The sequence below is a fragment of the Pseudophryne corroboree genome, chromosome 10, assembly GCF_028390025.1.
Source record: "Pseudophryne corroboree isolate aPseCor3 chromosome 10, aPseCor3.hap2, whole genome shotgun sequence".
Lineage (NCBI taxonomy): Eukaryota > Metazoa > Chordata > Amphibia > Anura > Myobatrachidae > Pseudophryne > Pseudophryne corroboree.
The window spans coordinates 164,710,542-164,731,778 of record NC_086453.1 but is presented as its reverse complement, the minus strand read 5'-3'; the positions used below and the strand labels follow the sequence as shown (position 1 = coordinate 164,731,778).

Genomic DNA, 21,237 nt, shown 5'->3' with positions numbered 1-21,237 from the left:
TGCTGCTGAGATGTGGCCGCTCTGCTGATGACGGCGCAGCAGCAGCATCCAGGACCCGCCGCTACCCGCCGGCCGCCGCTACCCGACAGTACCAGTGGTTCCCTGCGTCTCCTGAGAAGGGAGGAGGTGGGGGGGAGCGGGGGAGTTACATGACGCCGGCTCTGCTGCTGAGATGTGGCCACTCTGCGCTCTGCTGATGACGGCGCAGCAGCAGCATCCAGGACCCGCCGGCCGCTACCCGCAAACGTCTTATTCGCTCCATAAGACGCACATACTTTTTCCCCCACATTTTTGGGGAGATAAAGTGTGTCTTATGGTCCGAAAAATACGGTAATTAATATATCTGTGCACCTGCTGGGTTACCTGCAAAACATGCACTGTGTGGGGTCCTGAGGACCGAGTTTGAGAACCACTGGTATAGCCTATACTGCTAAAATTGATATAAGAGTTTGAAGACCTCTCATTCTATTTCATCTAGCGGTTGCTGGGATATATCTGTTACAAAACACCATATTAAAGCTCATCCATTATTGTTTCTTGTATTATGGCCCACTGGCAATACAAACATACCAGCCACTTTACTCACCCCCCTTGTACACCTGAGACTTTGTTCCTTTACAATCAGGACAACATTTCTATCAGTCTAGGGTTGGGATTTCCAGCGCTGGCCATCTGGCATTAAGTGCCAGTTACTTCAGCAATGTTATGAGGCAACGCATTGGGTACAGATATCTGTAAGTATAAATAAATACATAATCATTTATAGTAATATATGAATCATAACAGTCTTACACTAATGGACATGCTGTTCACTCTCTGATAGCAAGGCAGGGATCAGTTCCATGCCCTCCTGTTTTTTGCAGGTCCCCAGAGAAGTAAGGTCCACACAGGCTCAGTAGATTCAGCAGAATATGCAATTTTCATATAATCACATCTACTGTCTGTCAGACGCAAACCACATTTATTTTGCATGTTAGTGCAAACCACATTCGCTCCTGAAGACCTCTTTGTGAATTTCACTTGCGTGTATCTTTAAGCAGGGCCAGAATAACAATGGGGCGGGTGGAGCTGCAGCTTCAGGCCCCCACATCAAAATAGGTCCACAGGATCCCCTGCTGCTGCAAACAGGAAAAAATGTTTTTCCTGTTACAGCAAGTCGCTAGTCGCCTCCCCACCACCCTGTAAAATAGCAGCAGCCAGCAGTGGACTTTTTATTATTTTATTATTATTACCAGTTATTTACATAGCGCACAAATATTCCGCAGCGCTTTACAGAGAATATTCAGCCATTCACATCAGTCCTTGCCCCAGTGGAGCTTACAGTCTATATTCCTACCACATGTGTACACATACACACATTCGCGCAAGGGTTAATTTTGTTAGGAGCCATTTAACCTACCAGTATATTTTTGGATTGTGGGAGGAAACCAGAGTACCCGGAGGAAATCCACACATGTATGGGGAGAATATACAAACTCTGCACAGTTAGGGCCATGGTGGGAATTGTGCCATGAGTCCGTGATTACGCCATGCCCCCAGCCTTTATTTGTCTCTTCCTACACCTGCTGTGTCCAGCTGGCTCAGTGACTGGGGGAAACAGGGGAGGCGGGGAAAGAGTGGGAGGGCTGTGGGGAACAAGGTATGTGTGTGGGAAGGGACAGGCTTGGTGTGTGTGAAACAGGCTGTGTGTGTAGGGAGTGGGGGTGGGGTGTGTGTGTCTGTGTGTGGGGCAGTCTTTGTGTGGTTGGTTGGTTGGTTGGTTGCATGCACAGACTCTGAGTTGTTCACATTGGAGTCTATGCTCAGGCGGGCAATCTGCACATCTGCAGACGCCCGGTCCTTGTGCATTCGGCTGCAGTATGTGCACTGGAAGGGGCTTTGTTGGCGGCATTGGAGAGGAGTCACAGCGGCGGGGGGGATGCGGGGTGGGTCATTACTCGTCCAGCTCAGGGGATCCTGCCCCCATCAGCAAACCGCTTCTCTATTGGGGCTGCTTACGGAGGTTTTCCCAGCTTGTTTTCCATCCCAATCTGCCTCTGGCAGCAGTCAAGCTCAGTTTATGAAGGCATCCCAGGAGATTGTGACTGAGCTATCTGACTGCTGATGATGATTGTTAAGGGAAGCCTGGATAAATAGCTGCTGCAGACAGAGTCACAAGTGGCACAACTACAGCTGCAGGGGCTTGGAGGCGACAAGCTTGGAGGGCGCAGCAGATTCCTAATGTCCCTCCCAAAATGGCCACCGTCACACGCGTACGCAGGGAGGTTTTCCGAGTACCTAGAAACCCCCCCTGACCGCTGATCCAGCTGCTGAACGATTTTTTTTTTATTGTGTATACGGAGGAGCTGCGCTTACATCACGGCAGCTGCAGCTCCCTCCTTACACTGACAGATGGCTGCAGGCTGCCTGTAGGGGGAGCTGCAGCGACAGCACGCAGCTCCTCTCAGGCAGTACGTGAAGGTGACTGGCAGCCTGGGTGTTTGGAACAAGAGATCGGTGAGGGCAGGCAGTGGCTGGATCACTCTCCAGAAGAAATCTCAGTGACTGAAGGCAGCCAGGTGAAGGAGGGAGGTGAAGGAGGGACCAGTAGACTATAATAAATTATGCTGGCCGGGTGAAGCACATGGCATGTTGTCCTATGGATGGATGGGTGGTATGCTTCCTCTTAATGATGTGTGTGTATACTATGGGTGTATGGTATGTATGCATGTATATATGCTGTGTGCATGTATAGTATATATATATGTATGTATGTATGCTATGTACATGTATATTGTGTGTATATACTATGTATGTATAGTGCGTGTGTGTATATGTATGTATGTTTGGTATATATGCATGTATGTATACTATCTGTGTATGTATGTATGTATGGTGTGTGTGTGTATACTACATATGTATACTGTGTGTGTGTGTGTAAACTATGTATGTAAAGTGTGTGTGTGTGTGTGTGTGTGTGTGTGTGTGTGTGTGTGGTATGTATGCTCTGTGCATGTATGTATGCTGTGTGTGTATTGGTGTATGTATGTATGTGTGTATATATAGATATATAGATATATATATTTTTTAGTGTCAATCTAGAGGCAGCGGCACTCACAGGTCTTAGTAGGCAGTAGAATTACTCACATAACAGTCTGCAGCATCTTAGCCGGACAGTTCAGTACACAAGTGTACAGGACAACGTTTCATTTTAATAAATAAAATTTCATCAAGACAAAATTTTATTTATTAAAATGAAACGTTAACCTGTCTGGCTAAAATGCTGCAGACCAGTGACATGCGGTGAGGTCACTGGTTGGGGAGGCACTGGCAGCTAACAAGCCCTCCCCCCCCCCCCCCCCCCCCTGAAAAAAAACAAAAAAAAAAAGTGTGGTCCCCCAACACACCAGTAAAACCAGCACTAGGCAGAACCAGCCAGGGGGAGTAATGCCACAGCAGGGGAGACACTCAGTGTGGGGTCCCCCTGCCATAACATTAATCTGCCCCCCAGCCAGTCAGCCCAGGGTTGGAATTCCTCGGAAAGTGGGAACCCCAAAAAATTAAAATGGGGTCCCCCCTCCCGAGCAATAACCAGCACTGGGCTGATAGCCCAGTGCTATGCCCCGCACCCCTGGTGGCGGTGGGTGAGGGGTTCATTGTGTGTTAATAGTGTTCTTTACAGGTGGCCTGCAAGTCCCAGTAAGCCTGCCCCAGCATGCTGGCACTTGGAGAACCACAAGTGCCAGCATGCCCCGGACACAAAGGGCCTGCTGGCACCTGTAGTCCACCTGCAAAGAATAGTAATATTGTTCTTTACAGGTAGCCTACAGGTCCCAGCAAGCCTGCCCCAGCATGCTGGCACTTGGAGTACCACAAGTGCCAGCATGCCCGGACATAAAGTGCCCGCTGGCACCTGTAGTCCACCTGTAAAGAAAATATTAAAATAAAAACACCACACAAGTATTGAAAATAAGCTTTATTAAACTGGGTCTTCACCTGGGGGCGGCGGCCTTTAAGCTCGTTTGCGTGGCCGCCGCCTTCCCAGGGCTTCCGGCGTCTTCACCTGGGGGGGCGCCACGTCCCCAGGGCTTCCAGCGTCTTCACCTGGTGGGCGGCGGCTGCTAAGCTCTTTTGCATAGCCGCCGCCCAGCCAGGACTTCCGGCGTCTTCATTCTTCAGGAGCTCTTCACAGCTCCTCCTCCGCCGTCGGACTGACTCTCCTCCGCCTCGCGCTGACTTATATAAATCAGCCGGAGGGGGCGGGGCGATGACGCGGCGAGCCGTGATTGGCTCGCGGCGGCCATCTTGAATTTCAAAAATTACGCTGAGGCGCCATTTTTGAAACTGGAACTGCTCCGCTGCCAAACTCTGCAGGATAAAGGTAATTTCCGCCGCCGCAACCCGCACCGCCGCCGCCCGCTCCATCGCCGCATCCCGCCGCCCGCACCATCGCCGCATCCATCCGCCCGCACCTCCTCCGCCAGCGTTGCCCACACAGTGATTGACAGCGGATCCAGTGACGGATCCGCTGGCCAATCACTGTGGCCTCACTGACAGGGACGTGCTTTCATAGGTTGAAAGCACGTCCCTGATGGAAAGCGGCACCACTAATGGTGCCGCTTTCCCATATATTTTCAATGGGCTTTTACAGCCCATGGCTAGTCCCCGCCCGTGCCCACCCCCCGCTCCCCATACTTTCCCCAGTGACAACGGGAGGCACCACGATCGGTGCCTCCCAAACACATATACAAAACAGCAACGATAAGAATAATATTAAGAAGATACATATGGCACAGAATATGTGTCATATGCATCTTCTTTGTATTATCTTAATCATTATGACAGGGGAGGCACTGCCTCCCCTGCCTCCCCTGACTGCACGTCCCTGCTGCAGACTGTTATGTGAGTAATTCTACTGCCTACTAAGACCTGTGAGTGCCGCTGCCTCTAGATGACTGTGACATAATTCCATTAAGGGCCCCCAGGCATCTTTACCTGTTGAATTTGTGTGCTTTTTTTTTTTCTGTATGTGTTATAGAGAGAGAGATAGATGCGCATGCATGCATACATACACGGAAACCCCCCCATGAAAATCCTGTGTTTGCCATTGACCGTAGGGATGGCCATCGACCATCAATGATTCCTAATCATCGATGGTTTATGGCTGATGTAAAATAGTTTTGCCATTGATGGCTGAGAACCAGATGGTTTCTCTCCATCGATGGCTTAGCCTAAACAAATAATTTTTTTTGTGTTGTTTTTTAAATATTCTGGAGTATAGCTCCGCCCCCAGCACCCAGGAAGCCCTGCCCCTGGTCTGTGATTGGCCCGCGGGTCATTCACAGAAATAACAGGGATGGCCATCGATGAGTGAAACCATTGATGGTCTCCCATAGCATAGTTAGTGACCATTGATGGCCAATCACAGTTTTGCCAACAATGGCGAACACATCGATAGCCATCCCTAGGCCACCGCCTTGGAGTAGGCAGATGCTAGAGGTCATACTTGACCTCTAGCGTCTGACTCCCCTGTCCCTGCACGGAAGTGCCGGGAGTGCTCAGCGGCAGTGCCAACACTTACCCCCCAGGCAACGAGCATGACACCCCCAGACCATTACACCCATAGAAATTAACATTCCTCCCCCCAGAGCATTACACCCCCATAAATTACATCCTCAGAAATGAGAATTACAACCCAGGCAACATTACACCCAAAGCATGAAAAACCCTGGCAATGAGCATGTAATTTAAAAGTAATTAGAAGCCTTACTGTGGGGGCATAATGTATCACGGGCGGTTTGCGTAATGTGACTGGGAACCCCTATTAGTGCTCCGCGTCCCCTCGCATGGTTCGCTTCGCTCGCCATGCTTCGGGCATGGTGCCTTCGCTCCACTACCGCTTCGCTCGGCACAGATTACCGTTCCAATCGTAGTCCACGTGGATCGTAAAGTATGGAAAAGTTCCCCAAAAGAAAAAAAAGTTAAAAAACTCATGCCGACCTTTTCATGTGTCGACCTTTCATGTGTCGACCATTTTCATGTGTCGACCATGTGTCCATGTCGACCATGTCAATGTTGAACAATAGTGGTCGACCTAATTACTGTCGACCATAACATGGTCGACCATCTGAACGGATACCATCACGTGCACTATGGTGTGTGGCATAATGTATCATGGGCATTGCGGTGTGTGGCATAATGTATAATGGGTATTGCAGTGTGTGGCATAATGTATCATTGGCATTGCAGTGTATGACATAATGTATCACAGGCATTGTGTTATGTAACATAATGTATAATGGGCATTACGGTGTCTGGCATAATGTATCATGGATATTGCAGTGTGTGGCATAATGTTTCTGGGGCATTGTGGTGTTTGGTATAGTGTGTCAGGGGCATTGCTGTGTGGGGCATAATGTATCACATCCATTAAGGTGTGTTGCATAATGTATAATGGTCATTGTGGTTTGTGTCATAAAGTGTCCATTACACATTATGACACAAATGACGCATTACACTGTGTGGAATAATGTGTAAGGGGCCTTATGGTGTGTGGCATAATGTGTAATGGGCATTACAATGTGTGGCATAATGTGTAAGGGACATTATGGTGTGTGGCATAATGTGTAAGGGGCATTGCAGTGTGTGGTATAATGTGTCGCAGACATTACGGTGTGTGGCATAATGTTTAAGGGGCATTACGGTGTGAGGTATAATGTGTTGTGTCATGGGCATTACAGCGTGTGGCATAATGTGTAAGGTGCATTACGGTATGTGGCATAATGTGTAAGGTGCATTAAGGGGGTGGGAAAATGACAAATAATGGAATGGGCATGAATCAGGATTCATTTTTTCCTGTGGTGGCCAATGTCTGAGCATGCAGGTTGCAAGACTGGGGTATAATGTAGTCTTTTCCTGCAGTGCCATGCCCCTTGCAGTGGCCTCCCTCCCTGTATGGAGTGAAAAATGATTTCCTTTTCAATTGGCAATGGGGGAGGGGGAGGGCGGATGTGAGGTACCAGGAACTTTTTTCGGATTGGGGGAGCAAAATTTCTAGTTATGCCACTGAGAGGCACTACGCTATAACTACACTGACAGAGCGCAAGGCACCCCAACACCACAAGCCCATACTCAAAGCCGGATGTCTCGCTATTATTCACAGGTCACTGCTATGCAAGTGTTCCCCCAGTGGACTTCTACTGACCGCCAGTACCTTCCACACCCATACCTGTCTTTACACACTTCCCTCACACTCCTACCCTGAGTACTGTCAAATATTTCAGGTTATATGTGTTGTACACACATTACATTCTATATACTTCTATTAGACACTGGCCAGCACCTACAGTACATCACTAAGCTTAATAGGTTTTTTTAGATTGTTTTGATACTCACTTCTGGGCCACTTCGAATACATTGATTAAACTTTATTAATTTATTACTAATAAAATATACCTGCATCACAACCTCACTGTGCTTTGTTTTTCCATGCCACCACTGAATAATCGCCAACACAGACACCAAGGCTAAGAGTAAGGCATTTACTTTTATACCTGATTTATTAGTTATTTACAATATGATTTGTTACCCACTTCTGGGTTTCACTGACATCACTACACTGTACTGTATTAAGCTAATTCATAAAAAAATTACATACTACATCCTCTTTATCCTGTGGTCCTACTACCTTCCACCACACACCACCACCGTTCCCACTACTCCAGCAGCTTCCAACTCAGAGGTGATTGGCACTTTAGCGCATCTGCACACCACTAAAATTATATACAGTATGTGTATATTGATAATGTGCGTATTACCTTAGACCGCAAAGCTATACCTCTAAATACACTTTTACCGTGGAGCCGCTATGGCCGCTAGACTGAATGCACGTGCTATGCACTTTGTACGCTATTTGCGTACAGAGTCCTGCACCTGGTACGCACTTGGCGTACACACGCCGCGCTGAGTGTACAGAGAACACACAGCGAGCGCACACACAATTGATAACCTTTAAACCTTGTTAGTGATACAATGTAATGATATGATCACACTTTAAACCCTTAGCAGCAAAGTACTGCAACGATGTTATCTGTTAAACCTTAAGTAGCACTGACGGTATAAAGTACCCGCAGTGCGTACACCTTATCAATATTTATACACCTTATACAGATAAATACACTTTAAAGCCCTTGCAGGAAAGTGAAGACACCACACCGATTTGTAGTTGAAACCACCGGGTTCTAAGGCCACAGTGGATTGATTCCAAAAGGTAAAACAATACAATTTATACACTACAGGCTAACAAGTAAATCTAAACAGAATAATGGCTACAGAGAATGTACATACGTGAGAATGTTCGCATGCGCAACCCGGCTCGGTCCTCCGCTGGTCATACAGATAGCATTCAGAGTCTTCTGACCGGCCAGGCAACAATGGTCTTTTTATACACAACATGCATACACAATACAATGGTCACTGTAATCTCATTGTACATTGGACACAGGGATGTGTCCTTACATTACAGAAGAGGTCATAGGTGGATTTGAATAGGTGGGCGATGTCTTTCCCCAACTGCTCTTGTGGGTGGTATCCTCTGGATTCCCGCCGCATACATAAAATACAGTAAATACAGTTAATGTTCATATTCTACTTTTGCACATAACTATACGCAGGAACAAGCAATCTTTCTCTAACCAACACCGGAATGTTACCCTCAAAATACCCTACAGCTGGATACTAGACATCACCTTCCAACCTTTATCTGACCCTTCCTATCATGCAAAGGCGAATCCCTCCGTCCAGGAACTGTTTAAACTAGTAATACTCGCTGACATGTTCTAGGGGAACTATATCTAAAATGTACACTATTTGGGTTAAATATGTAATGTTCTAATTACCCTCTATGCGTTCACAAACTCTACCGTAAATGCGCATACCACGCTCTAAGGCGCATGGCCGTGAAAAGCTCTGTTACGCAAATTGCGGATATGCGCACGCACGGCAGACCGAGTGCACGCGCAGCGGGCATGTGCATGGGGTTAGTATGTTAGGCATGCATTACAATATTTTTCAACTTTGACAATATATAGAGAGAGAGAGAGAGAGAGAGAGGATGGAAGTGCAATCCCACCAGAAACAGTTTAACCTGCATCACATGTTGTAGTAAAGGCTATCAATCATATGTTCACATAAAGTGTCTATGCTTCGGTCTCCTTCCGGACCAATTTCAAGACCATCAACAATTACAGCAGCCGCTCTCATGCCAAAAAGTACCTGCAGTTACTTGTTGGCTTTAGAGCGGCTGCTGTAATTATTGTCAGTCTTCAAATTGGTCCAGAAGGGGACTGAAGCATTGACACTTCATGTGAATATATGATTGATTCAGTCTGAAGGGGACTGAAACATTGATGCCGACATTGTGAACATATTGATTTTCTACAGAAGTTGACATGGTCCATGCCGAAATTTTAAAAATGTCGACATCATAACTTCTGACATTGGAATTGTTGACATGGTGACTGCATACCATAAATACTGTACCTCTCTTTAGTGCCCACAATTCATTATTCAACACAGCTGTAGTGATGCGTCGCTACCAAAATGTTGCCATTCAGAATTAAAATGTGCCCTTCTCAGTAATCAGCACCCTGACCCAGCGTGAACACTATTATTAAGTGTGTATATATGTTTAAGTTGCACTTAGAAACCTTTTTAAGTTTCTCTTTGATGTCTAGATCTAATACCTTCTCCGGGCCAGATTAAGGTTTAAGGGGGCCCCTGGGGCAACTAGGTTGTGGGGTCCAGCACCAGCAAATTTTATCCTGTGCCTCTGCTTAACTGCTACAGCAAGCAGACACTAGGGGGTAAATTTACTAAAGGCACTAAAGATGAAAAGTGGTGATGTTGCCCATAGCAACCGATCAGACTCTGTCTATCATTTTCTAAGATGCAATAGAGAAATGATAGACAGAATTTGATTGGTTGTTATGGGCAACATCACCACTTTTCAGCTTTAGATCCTTTAGTAAATGTATCCCTAGGGCCTAGAGCGGCTTTAACTCAGACAAGGAACAATGTGTGGCAGACCCTGTGTGACACAATCCCGTTGTTGCTGGTCACACCCTCTGCGGTGGTACACAATAGGCCCTTCATAAATTTCAGCTCCAGACCCATGTGGTCCTTAATCTGGCACTGTCTTTAAGACACACTGTTTGGTAGACATTGGGCCTAATTCAAGGTTGATTGCAAAACAACATTTTCCTCTAATGGGCAAAACCATGTGCACTGCAGGTGGGGCAGATATAAAATGTCAGAGAGAGTTAGATTTGGGTGGGTTATTGTGTTAACATGTTGATGGGTAATTTGGACTCTGTGCTCTTGAGTTATTTCTATTTAAGATATATATCATTAAACAATTTTCTAAGCATATTTTAGCAGTTACTTTGATACCTCCTTTTAGTGTTCAGTTGTAAGTATTGTAGTCATTGAGAACCATGTCTAAAAGAAGTATAGCTGTTTGTGTGTTGTTTTCTATATGGTAAATTCAATTACATGCTATTGTATGTTCTTATGGTTTTTTGCTTTCCCCTCATTCTGACTAGGGATTTTGAGGCTGAATGGTTGCACTTGACTGACATTTTTTTAACCAAAACCGCTACAGTATGTAACTAATTCCAGTGTATCTATATTTATTTATGTTTCTTTTCTTTTTTTGTGATTTTGACATATCCAGGATGAGATAATCATAGCAAGTGGTCACATCTTAAACATTAGCTTGGAGGATTACAGTAATGGAGGACAGTACACATGTGTTGTTGGCCTGCCTAGTGTACCGGTACTTAACCTCAGCAAGGAGCTGCAGGTGATTGTAAAAGGTATTGGAAGTGGTGATATGTCAAAATAATAAGTCATTCAGAATTAACTGATGATTATATCTAATATTTCATTTTATTTGTAGGAAAACCATATGTTGAAGTTAGTCAACAATATGTAGAGGTACAAAGAGGCAAAAATGTGATTACAAGATGCAAAGCAACTGGTTATCCACTTCCTAAAATAACTTGGTATATCAATGGCTCTGAGGTAATTTAGCTTTTATGAAGCTTGTTAGGCATACAGTACCTGTTATGTTCACAATATATAGAATAATAAGGATGTGTTTTTTTCAGGGATAGTAGAATTTTGTTTACATTTTACTTCCTCAGGCTTAAGGCCCATGCACACTTGACGATAAAATGAGCGACGTTGTTCATTTCAGCCCTCATCAACTACGTCGCTCATTATATTGTCAAGTGTGTATGCATCCGACGACCACCGATGCGCGGCCCCGCGGGACGTTAACGACCCTCGCTTATCTGTGGAGCATGTATGCTCAATTTCCACTATGGTCATTACCGACCAGAGACGTCGTTGAATGTGTATGGTGTGAACGACCAACGACCAAGCCACTGTTCACCAGCCCTGTTCCCAGCTCATTATTTTAATAAACTGTTCAGCTTGGATGCTTCAACGATGAATGGTCTTTAGTCTTTGGTCGTTGGTAGTGTGTATGCTCATGTCGTTTGCTCTGCTGTTCAAGGGAAGTCGTTAACGACGTGTGCATCGTCAAGTGTGTATGGGCCTTTACTCCTAAGGGGCAAACTTAACAATGTGTGATATTTTTGTTATCGTTCATTACGATGTTAAATGGTGGCCTACTCAATCAGCTCTTGTCATGTATTTGAAAAATTACAGTTAGGTGCAGCTTGGCTTGAGCACCATTTAACATTTGTAACAAGTGATAACAAGAATATCACACGTCTTTAAATCTCCCCCTAACTTGGGTCTTATTTAGCTTCAGTTGCAGCTTTGCTAATATAGCATCAGTCACATGCCGTGGGCCGCCCAGCACAAGGCAAGGCCTCCCAGTATGCAAATGGCTGCCCAGCGATGCGATCGCAATTCTATTGCAATCGCATTGCTAACCCTAGCAAAACAAGGGTAGCCACCTGCTTGCTCAGCCTAGCTGTGAAGGCAGACGCACTGCTGCCATGTTTTGAATAACAGCGGCTGCGTATGATGTCACATGGCTGCCCCGAAAATGGCACTGAACCGCTCCCACTTTCCCTACACCACCCGCATTATGCAACGCGGGTGCCTCCAACTGCCCCATGAATGTCTCTGTCAATCCGCAGAGTCATTCACATCACTGAGATGCCCTGCCCACGCACAGAGCAGGTCCTGTGAATGCGCGCAGCCACTGAAACCAGGGAAATGCAAACACATCTCTTTTTTGGCATAAAATGTTGTTGCCATTAGTTAACAATGTAAAATACATATATTTAAATAGAATAAGTGTCTATATTTATATAAGGATGAATTTTTTTTTACTGAAAGTAGAATTTTGTTTACATTTTACTTCTGCAAACTTACTGTTCAGATAGCTGGATCACCCTAACTTTCCACATGTGTGCTACATCTTTTTTGCAATAATGCTATTTGTTGCCATTAGTTAACAATGTAAATCTATATATTTAAATATAATTTCTGTATTTATATATGGGAAATTTTTAATATACAGATGTGTCCACGTGCACCTTTCCTGAAATCAAGTTATATGGCCCCATTTGGCGTGATTTAATCTGTGATTAGCCATGCTTTGTGATTTTTCTTACAATATGCTACTTTAATTTGCTACTTGATACAAATTGTTTTGATACAAAAAATAAATAAATTGAGAATCCATCCAATCGCTATCTATGGTGGAGCGTCTTTGTCATGTTAAGCATCTCGTGCAATATGACACAAAAAAGGAAAATTGTATGTGGACACATGTATACAGATGTGTCCACATACACCTGTCCTCAAATCGCGCAGAATACACATACAGTATGCCCTGTTTATCACGCCACAAACTTTTCTACTTAGCCACGGAAAAATACTGAGCCTAAATACCTACAGAAGACACAAAATTGAGGAAAAAGCAGCACAATTAAGGAAAAAGTAGCAAAGATGAGGACAAAAATATACCATCCAGGTTAAACAGATAAAAGCCAGGTCCGTAATGTGTGATGCTCGCGATGTGTCATAATGTTAATCTGCTACTTTATGCAGAATCCTAAGTACCAAGAAAAGATGCCCACTGCATGCTATAGTGACCCACTGCTGTGTCCGTAGATGCAGCATAATATCCTCTGAGTGAACATCAGTCATCTAAGTAGTGTCAGGATCCGGAGCCTTACCTCCAGCTGGTGCTCCCACGGGTTACCGTCCCGCTGGTTGGCGCGGCAACGGTGGCAGGGAGCTGCTGGCGGCGGGTCCTTCTGGACGGATGTGCGGCTGCTAAGGGCCGGGGGCCGAGGGTCTGGAGAGCCGGGCGCTGCGGCGGGGATCACTGCGGTATGGTCCTCTAGTGGTGACACAGTATAGTGTGAGAGACAGAAGCTGGCTAAAGCTGTGTGCGAACAGCTAAGTATGTCTCCTGTGCTGGGGTCAGCCATGTTGGAGACCAGAGTATTATCAATGAAGTTCCCAATCCGTGTCCAGCCAATCTTGCGTGTTCTCCTCTTACAAAAGGGGGCTGACTCAGAGGGAGAGTGCCAGTGCTTCAAGTTACCTCCTTGTGAAAGGTTCTCCAGCTCTGTGCTCCCAGGTTACTTCTGGTTCCCTGGTCCTGGTTGCTCTCATCCATCGGTTACCTAAACGCTGCTGAAGTCCTGCTGTCTAAGTCTGATGCCACTCGTGGAATCGCTCGCTTGGTCCCAGGTCGTAGAGGAGCTCCAGGTGCTAACGGCGGTTCCCGCAGACGTCTTCATTTCTTCAAAGTCCAAGTTCTTCAGCCTCGTCTTTTAATCATAAAACACAGTCTTCAGTTCTTCTATACCGGAGTTCTTCAGCTTCACTCTTCAAGTCATTTAACCATAGACTCTAATTCTTCCATTTTTTTCAATTGCTCCAATATTCGTGTACAGCCTGATTATTCATTAAAACTACAGTTACAGTATCTTCCTACGAAGTCCTCCTTTTCTGTACGCCCTCCGGCCAACGTTAACACTTAGTTTGGCTTCCACCCCATGAGGAGGAATTACATTCAGCCACCTCGTTTGCTCTCCTCACAGGTAGCTGTCCCTTCAGCCAAAGCTCTGTTGCCGGAACCCCAACTTACGCCGAGCGCGACAGTAAGCACTGGCCCAATGGATCTGGAAAGTGAGCAGGCTACCGGGGGCGATGCCTCTGTGGATATTCTGTCTCGTCTAAATAAACAGGAGGCCATGCAGGCACAGATTGCACAGTTCATGCAGAATATGTCCACTCATTTGGATTCTCTTCACACAGCCATTTCCACATCTCGGACTCCAGTTCCCCGCTTCCAATCCGTCAGCACCTAATCCTCTAGTGTCGATTCCAATTCCTCGTTTACAATTACCGCCATCCAGTAAATTTGACGGTAGTCCAAAGCAATGCCGAGGGTTCCTCAATCAATGCGAGATCCAGTTTGAGCTTCAGTCAGCTAACTTTCCATCTGATCGGACCAAAATCGCATACATCATTTCACTTCTGACCGGACCAGCTCTGGATTAGGCTTCACCCTTATGGGAGAGAACTGATCCCATACTCTCGAATTACCCGGAATTTGTGGCAACTTTTCCTAAAATCTTTGACTAGCCAGGCCGGACCACCTCTGCCTCTTTGGAGATTCTGTGTCTGCGTCAGGGAACCCGTTCCGTTGCCCAGTACTTGATCCAATTCCATACTCTGTCTTCCGAAGTGGGCTGGAATGAAGATGCTCTCATTGTCTCCTTTTGGAACGGTGTCTCCAACAAAATTAAAGATGACCTGGTCACTCAGGATGTTCCAGTTAAGCTTGATCAGCTTAGATCTTTATGTAACAAGATTGATCTAAGATACAAGGAGCGCTGTCTTGAGAGAACAAGGTTCGAGCGACCCAAACCTCTAGCCTGTCCCACTCCTAGACCATCCTCACAGTCTACTGAAGAACCCATGCAGGTCAACCGTTCTCGTCTCACCAATGAGGAATGTCAAAGACGCAGACAGGGAAACCTCTGCATGTATTGTGGGGTAGCCGACCACTTTGTTAAGTCTTGTATTCAACGACCGGGAAACTCCCGCTCCTAGCTTACACAGGAGAGGTTAAGCTAGGAGCATTCCCCAACCAATTTACCAGGAAGGAATCACTGTTGGCTGTATGTCTGGAACTTCCCTCTACCTCCCTTCATGTTACAGCACTTTTGGATTCTGGAGCTGCAGAAAGTTTCATTACCTCCGCCTTAGTATGACAGTTTGAAATACCAACCACTCATTTGGAGTGAGCTATCTCTATCACCGCGGTTGACGGAAGTTATATTCCTGAAGGGATCATCACCCACCGTACAGTTCCTCTGAAGATGAAAGTTGGTATTCTCCATTCTGAAGTTCTCTTTCCTGGTAATTCCCAAAGCCTCTCAAAATATAATCCTAGGTTTCCCGTAGTTGCAGGAGCACAACCCCCGCTTGGATTGGCAAACTATGGATGTACTCGCCTGGGGGGAGTCGTGTTCTCAAAGCTGTTTATTCACCGTCAAGCCACTCTTTACCCTACACTCCACTGATCACCCAGATGCCTATCAGCCCTTTCTGGACGTGTTCAGTAAGCAAGGGGCGGATACCTTGCCACCCCACCGAAGTTGGGACTGCCCTAACGATTTACTGCCTGGTAAAACACCTCCCAGAGGCCGAACGTACCCTTTATCTCTCCCAGAAACCCAAGCAATGTTTGAGTACATACAGGAGAATTTGGCCAAAGGGTCCTTCGCCCTTCCTCTTCTCCAGCCAGGGCGGGGTTTTTTTTTTTGTTAATAAGAAGGACGGGAGCCTATGGCCTTGCACCGACTACCGGGGCCTCAACGAAATTACAGTTAAGAATAGATACCCCTTGGCCTTGATTCCCGAACTGTTTGACCGAGTAAAGGGGGCTACCATTTTCACCAAATTGGATCTACGAGGAGCGTATAACCTTATACGCATTCGCACAGGAGACGAGCAGAAGACTGCGTTCAATATTTGTGATGGGCATTACGAATATCTGGTGATGCCCTTTGGCTTATGCAATGCTACAGCAGTCTTCCAGAATTATGTCAAAGAGTTATTCCCGAGATCTCCTCTATAAGTGCCTGGTTGTGTATCTGGACGATATTCTAATATTTTCCAAAGATCTGAAAGTCAATCAGGGACAAGTCAGAGAAGTCTTGAGACGTCTAAGGGAAAATCGACTCTTTTGTAAACTAGAGAAGTGCACGTTTGAGGTTCCCTCCATCCCTTTTTTAGGTTACATCATTTCCGGGAAGGAATTACAGATGGATCCTGCCAAAGTCCAAGCAATCAGAGATTGGACCCTTCCTACCACTCTGATGGGAATCCAGCATTTTTTAGGCTTCGACAATTTCTATGGGAAGTTTATTAAAGATTACTCTTCCATTATTGCCCCAATTACAGCACTAACAAGAAAAGGGTCTAATTCTGCAGCTAGGCCACCTGAGGCACTAAAAGCCTTTTCGTTTCTAAAAGAGGACTTCATGTCTGCTCCTATCCTTCGGCAACCTGATCTCAGTCGTCCTTTTCAGGTGGAGATGGATGCTTCTTCAGTAGGAGTGGGGGCCGTCTTATCCCAGTACTTCGAGTATCAGAAAGCTCATCCTTGTGCTTATTTTTCCTGAAGATTCTCTCCAGCAGAACAAAACTACGCCATTAGAGAACAAGAATTGCTTGCCATAAAACTTGCTTTTGAAGAGTGGAGGTACTTACTGGAAGGAGCTCAGCACCCAATCTTAGTAACCACAGATCACAAAAATCTTTTATATTTTCAGACTGCCCGATGTTTAAACCCATGGCAAGCTGGGTGGGCACTGTTCTTCTCAAGTTTCACTTTCAAGCTCCGTTATCGTCCAGGGTCTCTTAATTGGAAAGCAGATGCGCTCTCTCGTTCATTGAGTTCAGATGAGTCCACCGATCTTCTGGACAGACAATTCATCCTAGATCCTGCCTCCTTTGCTGCAACTCGTACTACTCTGCTTCCTCCACCGGGAAAAACATTTGTTGCACCAGAACTCTGAAAAAAAAACTGCTCATGTGGGCTCATACCTCGCCATGTATGGGACACGCAGGTAGCCTCAAGACTCTTAAGTTCATCCAACGCTCCTATTGGTGGCCTCATCTGAAGACGGATGTTTTATAATTCATAGCTGCCTTCCCAAAGTGCGCCCAACATAAGTCCCAGAGGATCACCATCGGGTCTTCTTCATCCGCTATTGGTTCCACAAAAACCCTGGACACACATCTCCATGGATTTTATAACTGACCTACCTGTCTCCAGAGGACGAAACACCATTTGGGTCATTGTGGACCGATTTTCCAAAATGGCACACTTTGTCCCACTCACAGGTCTTCCAACCGCTCAACAACTATCAAAAATGACATCTTCAGACATCTTCCGGTTACATGGACTTCCACAAGAGAGTTTCCGATCAAGGGCCTCAGTTTGTGGCTAAATTCTGGAGAGCACTTAGTTCAGCTCTTGGAATGGAATTAAGTTTCTCCTCTGCATACCATCCCCAAACAGATGGTCAGACTGAGAGAGTGAACCAAGACTTAGAGACTTTCCTACGACTCTTCATGTCTTCTTCTCAGGACGATTGGCTGGACTATCTTCCATTTGCTGAATTTGCTCACACTAATTTCTACCATTCCGCTACCCATTCCACACCCTTTTATGCGAATTATGGACTTCATCCACGTGTTCCTGCTTTCCAATCTCTTCCAGCTCTCGAAGTACCTGCCACAGAGTTAGCCCTTCAGCAATTCACTAAGACGAAGAAACAAGTTCATGAGGATCTGCTTAAAACGTCCAATAAATACAATTTTTTTGCAGATCGGAAACGGAAGCTGTCCCTAGTCTCAAAGTGGGTGATCAAGTCTGGATTTTTACTCGAAACTTAGGACTCAAGGTCCCTTCCAAGAAATTTGCCCCCAGATCCATTGGACCATATCCTGTTGAAAAAGTATTGAATCCAGTAGCATACAAAGTGACATTGCCTCCGTGCTTGAAGATCCCAAATGTATTTCACATCTCCTTACTGAAGCCTCCTATACTGAACCGTTTTTGAGCTGCACTCCCTAGACCTCCCAAAGTGTAAGCTGTTCAGGAAGAAGAATTTGAAGAATTTGAAGTTCATAGGATCCTTGACTGTCGTAAAAGATATGGTTGTCTCCAATATCTTATTGATTGGAAGGGATATGAGTTGTCTCCAATATCTTATTGATTGGAAGGGTCCTGAGTTTCTGAAGAGGACATCCATGCTCCAAGATTAGTCTGGGCCTTTCATACCAAGAATCCGATGAAAGCACAAGGGTGTTCAGAGCCCACCCTAAAAAGGGGGGGGTACTGTCAGGCTCTGGAGCCTTACCTCAGGCGGGTGCTCCCGCGGGTTACTGCCCCGCTGGTTGGCGCGGCTGCTGCAGCAGGGAGCTGCTGGCGGCGGGTCCTTCTGGACGGATGTGCGGCTGCCAAGGGCCGTGGGCCGAGGGTCTCGAAAGCCGGGCGCTGCAGCAGGGATCACTGCAGTAAGGTCCTCTAGTGGTGACACAGTATAGTGTGTCAGAGACAGAAGCTGGCTAAAGCTGTGTGCTAACAGCTAAGTATGTCTCCTGTGCTGGGGTCAGCCATGTTGGAGACCAGAGTATTACCAATGAAGTTCCCAATCCGCGTCCAGCCAATCCTGCGTGTTCTCCTCTTACAAAAGGGGGCTGGCTCAGATGGGGGAAAGCCAGTGCTTCAAGTTACCTCCTTGTGAAAGGTTCTCCAGCTCTGTGCTCCCAGGTTGTGCTCATCCATCGGTTACCTTAAACGCTGCTGCAGTCCTGCTGTCTAAGGCCCTCATTCCGAGTTGTTCGCTCGCTAGCTGCTTTTAGCAGCATTGCACACGCTAAGCCGCCACCCTCTGGGAGTGTATCTTAGCATAAGAGAATTGCGAACGAAAGATTTGCATAATTGCGAATAGAAATTTCTTTGCAGTTTCTGAGTAGCTCGGGACTTACTCTGCCACTGCGATCAGTTCAGTCAGTTTCGTTCCTGGTTTGACGTCACAAACACACCCAGCGTTCGCCCAGACACTCCCCCATTTCTCCAGCCACTCCCGCGTTTTTCCCAGAAATGGCAGCGTTTTTCCGCACACACCCATAAAACGGCCAGTTTCCGCCCAGAAACACTTACTTCCTGTCAATCACACTCCGATCACCAGAATGATGAAAAATCCTTGTTATGCCGTGAGTAAAATACCTAACTTTTGAGTAAAATAACTAAGCGCATGCGCTCTGCGAACCTTGCGCATGCGCAGTAAGTGAATAATCGCAATAAAGCGAAACTCGGCAACGAGCGAACAACTCGGAATGAGGGCCTAAGTCCGTTGCCACTCGTGGAAGCTCTCACGGGGTCCTAGGTCATAGAGGAGCTCCAGGTGCTAACAGCGGTTGCTGCAGAAGTCTTCATTTCTTCAAAGTCCAAGTTCTTCAGCCTTGTCTTTTAATCACAAACCACAGTCTTCATTTCTTCAAAGTCCAAGTTCTTCAGCTTCGTCTTTTAGTCATAAAACACAGATAATTACCACAGATGATCAAGGATTATTAAGCGGCTCTGCATTCCGCAGTATTGCAGTTCTTTGGTGTAGTGGTGAAAGTAGGTTCCTCAATTCAGATGGTTTACCTCCAGCAAAGGTCCATGAGGTTCCGTATGGGGGCTTGGTTCAGGTCCTCTATCTCCAAATAGTTGTAGGTCCAGGGAGTGATGTAAGAGAGAAGCTCACACTCAGGAGACCATCTGTGGTAATTATTGCTAACAAAAGACTATTCTGTTGATACATGTGGATACAGAAGGGGACTTTCTATATAGGAACAGGTCCTATCACCTCCTCCATTTTTTCAGCTAAATGTGTCTGGGAGATATGCCGTACACCCTTTTCTAGGGTTTATTAATATTTTTTGTTATAATTGTTCATTCCATGGACGTTTTAGTGAATTTTATATGAAATAAATATGTTTGTGTATTAATTTGCTCATCTCATATATGACCGTTTAGCGCTAGAATTCTATTGTTGTTATTTCATATGAGGTCTGACCAACCTATATTTTTAGCTGCTGTGTTGAACCTCCCCAATCAGCGCCTGGAGAGAATCACCTTAGGGTGGTTTTTTCTTCTTTTTGAACTTTCACATAGTAAGAAACATCCCTAGCTCCTATTTTAGCAACAATAATGCTAAAGCTATGATCTCTCATACTAAACTGAAGTCTCTCCTGGTCACACTACTTTGAGTATTTATTCACTATTCACTTTGTATCCTATTTGTTCCTTGCATTCATTCCATGTGTCTGATTTCACAGGTAGATGCCAAGATTGCTCAAGTTTACAATGTTAGTGATAATGGAGTAGTTAGCGAACTTACCTTGTTGGTAACCCAAGACCTAATTAATGAAAATGTCACATGTAAGGCCTACAATGAATTGGACAACAGCATGGGATATATCCTACTACATGAAAGTAAGTCATACATCTATTTCTATGAAAAAATACATACAGATGGAGCCCTCTTCATCTATCCATTTAATAGAATTAACTGATCCAGGGCAGTCGGACTTAATCCCCTGCTGTAATGACTTAATCCCTGCTGTATTGTTCTCTGTATTGTATCGCAGCTGAGAACAGTAGATGAAAGGCTTATGCTAATAAGCCTTGGTGCACCTAGGCGCAGCAGAGAAGCCTAGATGAGCGAGGCTCCATCTGTATATTATAATAAATTTGCAGGTGTATATATGTAGTGATGCAAGAGATCAACAAGCGCTGCCATGGCCAGCGCCAAAAGAAAAGTTGCTGTGGCACAAATGATAGAAAATTTCAATGATGGGATGGGAGAAATGTGTCATTACACACTGTGCATCAAACTCTGCTGTCTAGTGTATGCCCATACTAACCCCTGCCCACCAACAAGAGCATCTACAATGAACACGCAAGTGTTGGAACTGGACCTTGAATCAACATAAGAAGGTTACCAGTCTGTTGAATCCAGATTTCTTTTGCATGATACTGTATGGGCGAGGGGTACATGTGCTTCATTTACCTTGGGAAAATATGTCATTAGGATGCATTATGGGAAGAAAACATGACAGTGAAGGTTGTGTGATGCTTTGGGCAGTGTTCTGCTGGGATACCATGAGTCCAATCATTAATTTAGAGTT

General features: G+C 45.6%; 1 protein-coding gene across 7 annotated transcripts in view; it reads left to right on the top strand.

The window, feature by feature from the left end:
• MCAM (melanoma cell adhesion molecule) overlaps positions 1-21,237 on the top strand; it is a 909,696-nt gene that overhangs the window by 627,256 nt on the left and 261,203 nt on the right. For all 7 annotated transcript variants that reach the window (XM_063942920.1, XM_063942918.1, XM_063942922.1 and 4 more), the window contains 3 exons: positions 10,712-10,853; positions 10,937-11,061; positions 20,386-20,542. In XM_063942920.1, the coding sequence (XP_063798990.1) occupies positions 10,712-10,853; positions 10,937-11,061; positions 20,386-20,542 (424 nt within the window). The remainder of the gene's footprint in view (positions 1-10,711; positions 10,854-10,936; positions 11,062-20,385; positions 20,543-21,237) is intronic.